This window comes from Cydia strobilella, chromosome Z (genome assembly GCF_947568885.1).
Source record: "Cydia strobilella chromosome Z, ilCydStro3.1, whole genome shotgun sequence".
Classification (NCBI taxonomy): domain Eukaryota; kingdom Metazoa; phylum Arthropoda; class Insecta; order Lepidoptera; family Tortricidae; genus Cydia; species Cydia strobilella.
The window spans coordinates 33137322-33140107 of record NC_086068.1 but is presented as its reverse complement, the minus strand read 5'-3'; the positions used below and the strand labels follow the sequence as shown (position 1 = coordinate 33140107).

General features: G+C 36.3%; 1 protein-coding gene across 1 annotated transcript; it reads right to left on the bottom strand.

Annotated features, from left to right (window-relative positions):
• Nucleotides 1-403: 403 nt before the first annotated feature.
• LOC134753742 (uncharacterized) lies at nt 404-1003 on the bottom strand. The gene has a single exon (XM_063689680.1). It carries the CDS (start codon nt 1001-1003, stop codon nt 404-406), a length of 600 nt encoding a protein of 199 aa, XP_063545750.1.
• Between the last annotated feature and the right edge of the window lie 1783 nt (nt 1004-2786).

The following is a 2786-nucleotide window of genomic DNA, read 5'->3' as shown; positions in this document are numbered from 1 at the left end:
GTTGGTCAGGAACTACTCGGCGATATCTTACTTAGCTCGTGGGCAGCTCGTATAGCTATTATTGGTGAAGTGTCATCTTAGCGGACCAATATAGTGGCATGTCGGACCCATACATACTTAAAGCTGTGCTTCGCGGCTGTTTCACGAGTCTGTCGTAGTAACAACTTGTTTTTAAGTGTTAAATGCTCGTTCAGATATATTTTTTGCGGGGATCCAGTTATGTTTATTTGCGAAGTATTGAGTCCTTTAGCAAGGCGAAACGCAGCCAGAATATTGTCACGTAGTAAAACCGAGGTAAAACGCACTATTATGTTTTTGGGGCGATTACAGCTGGGGTCGGCATGCGATACACGATGTATTGAGACGATGTCACTGGGCGCAAAAGTAAATTTTATAGCGGTTCCTATGTCATCAGGTTTTCGCCTCGCTTCTCAGGCATGTCGCATATTTCAATATTATTCGTTCGCGATTGTTGTTCCAATTTATCTATGTTGCGTTCAAGAGTCTGGATACGGTCAGCTTGACCTTGTGATGACGACATGCTGGATTCAACAGAACGCAGTCTTTCCTCATAAGAGTCCTGACGCGAGCCGGAATATTGAAGTGAATTCTCTGCGTGTGTCAGGCGATTCTTGACTTCATCTAATGTTTGGTTGATGGTGGTGTTGTCTTGATTAACCTTTTGAATGTCGAGTTGAATTTGGCTCAATGTGTTGGAGATTTTAGCGAGCTCAGTTGCCAAGCCGGCGGCCAGGGCTGTGTTTATGGTGGCAGTAATGTTATCCTGCAAGCTTGAAAACTTAAGCTCGATCGTTTCCTTGACCTCTTCTGATATGTTTGTCATTTTGTCGTATTTACGTTTACGAAATTCCGATGACAAATCAGGATTTGATGTGCATTTATGCGGCGGAGATCGCGCTACCAATGTGGAGGTAGGCTTGAATGCCGTGTTCGATTCGATGTCGGAGTCGACACCGTGCGTACTATCGCCCATCTCCTTCATTAGCGCGGCGTTAGTAGAGGAACTCGGGACAATGTGGAATCGAAACAAATCACTGTGCACGGGTGCGAATCTATTTAGACTTTGCTATGCGTTGAGTATACTAAACTGAACACTGCGCACTGTGCACTTAGTTTAATTTAATATATTATATTTTTCGTTTAAATTTTTGAAGTGCACTAAGTGCAGGTGTTAAACGTGACTTGTCGCTCCGAATGATCAGCGACGAAAAAAACGTAATATCTAAATAACAAGTATTGGTTTCTATTAGCACGTCTTCTCATCTTGCCTTTTAATAATGAGGTCGCAAGCGTGCGTCACCGGTAATAAATGAAAAGAAGGGGCAGTTTTTAAAAAATCATCAAAAATTTATGGTGGTAAATTATACAAATTGATGTATAAAAATAGTTTCAACAAATGTTGGAGATTGTTTAAGTATCAAAATTACGTTGAAATTAAGTCGATTTTCAGAGAAGTTGTCACTTGTTTTGAAATAATTTCTGGAGAAAATTGATTTCGTGTAACTTTCATTTACACTACTTCAAAGTCATAATAATAAAAATGTAGTCTGATAAACGTCAAGTACAGGATATGTGTAATACAAAATTACTATGTTTAGCAGTCCAAACTTTACGAAATTTACAAATAATAGCGACAAAATCAGTGCTTTACGCGCGTTTACCTAAACGTCCATCAGAAAAGCAAACATTACTAATTTAGTGAGTCTGTTTTCAACAAATTAATCTGATAAAAGGTAAGATAAGAAGATGCGCTAATACAAACCAGTACTTGTTATTTCAATTAGGTAACAAAAGGTGTACAATTTCACCGACTAAATCTATCAATTTTACATTTTTGCGACTAAAATCGACACCGGCCTCTTAACAGAAGGTTTTTATGTTGATTACGTCGTTTAAAGGAAACTAATATTAACACTCATCAATAAGTAGTCATGAATTGGAACAAGTATAAATTAAAAAAAAAATGGAAAAGTAAAAAGCACTAGTTCGCGAAAACCAACTTTCCGCACGCTAAACAGCTACGTAAAATAGCACTTTTTGAGCAACTGTTTAAAAAAAATATTTGGCAAATTCATCAGCCGACTCTTGTTGCGACAAAACCCGTGCTTCTTCTATTAATACATTATTGAATTTACTATTTCTTTGCCGTTTTATAAAGTTACAAAAGGATTTTGGATCTTTTGCCATATTATACTGCAAGTGATCTTGGTACTGATTGTGAGCAAGTAAAATGGCCGACTTTAATTCATTTCGGCAATGCGAAAACTTTAAATAATCATCATTCCATCTACTTTTTTTATACTGTTTATGTAATGAATATTTTAGTTTAATTGTTTGAATGATTTCCGCCGTGTACCATTCCGTATATGTGTACTGAGATGTTATAGCCTTTTTTATTTTATGAGGAACACAACTATCAAATACTTTTTAATACAGTTGCTCAAAAAGTGCTACTTTTCGTGGCTGTTTAGCGTGCGGAAAGTTGGTTTTCGCGAACTAGTGCTTTTTACTTTTCCAATTTTTTTAAATTTATACTTGTTCCAATTCATGACTACTTATTGATGAGTGTTTATATTAGTTTTCTTTAAACGTCGTAATCAACATAAAAACCTACTGTTAATATAAGAATACGAAAAATATGCATATTTCATATTTTATTACTTACCTCTTCATCATTATAAGTATTATAACACGTTTATTTTTTAATGTTGAAAAACCGTTCTTAATAAGTTGTCTGAATGGAACGAAACGCCTGTCAAAGAAGA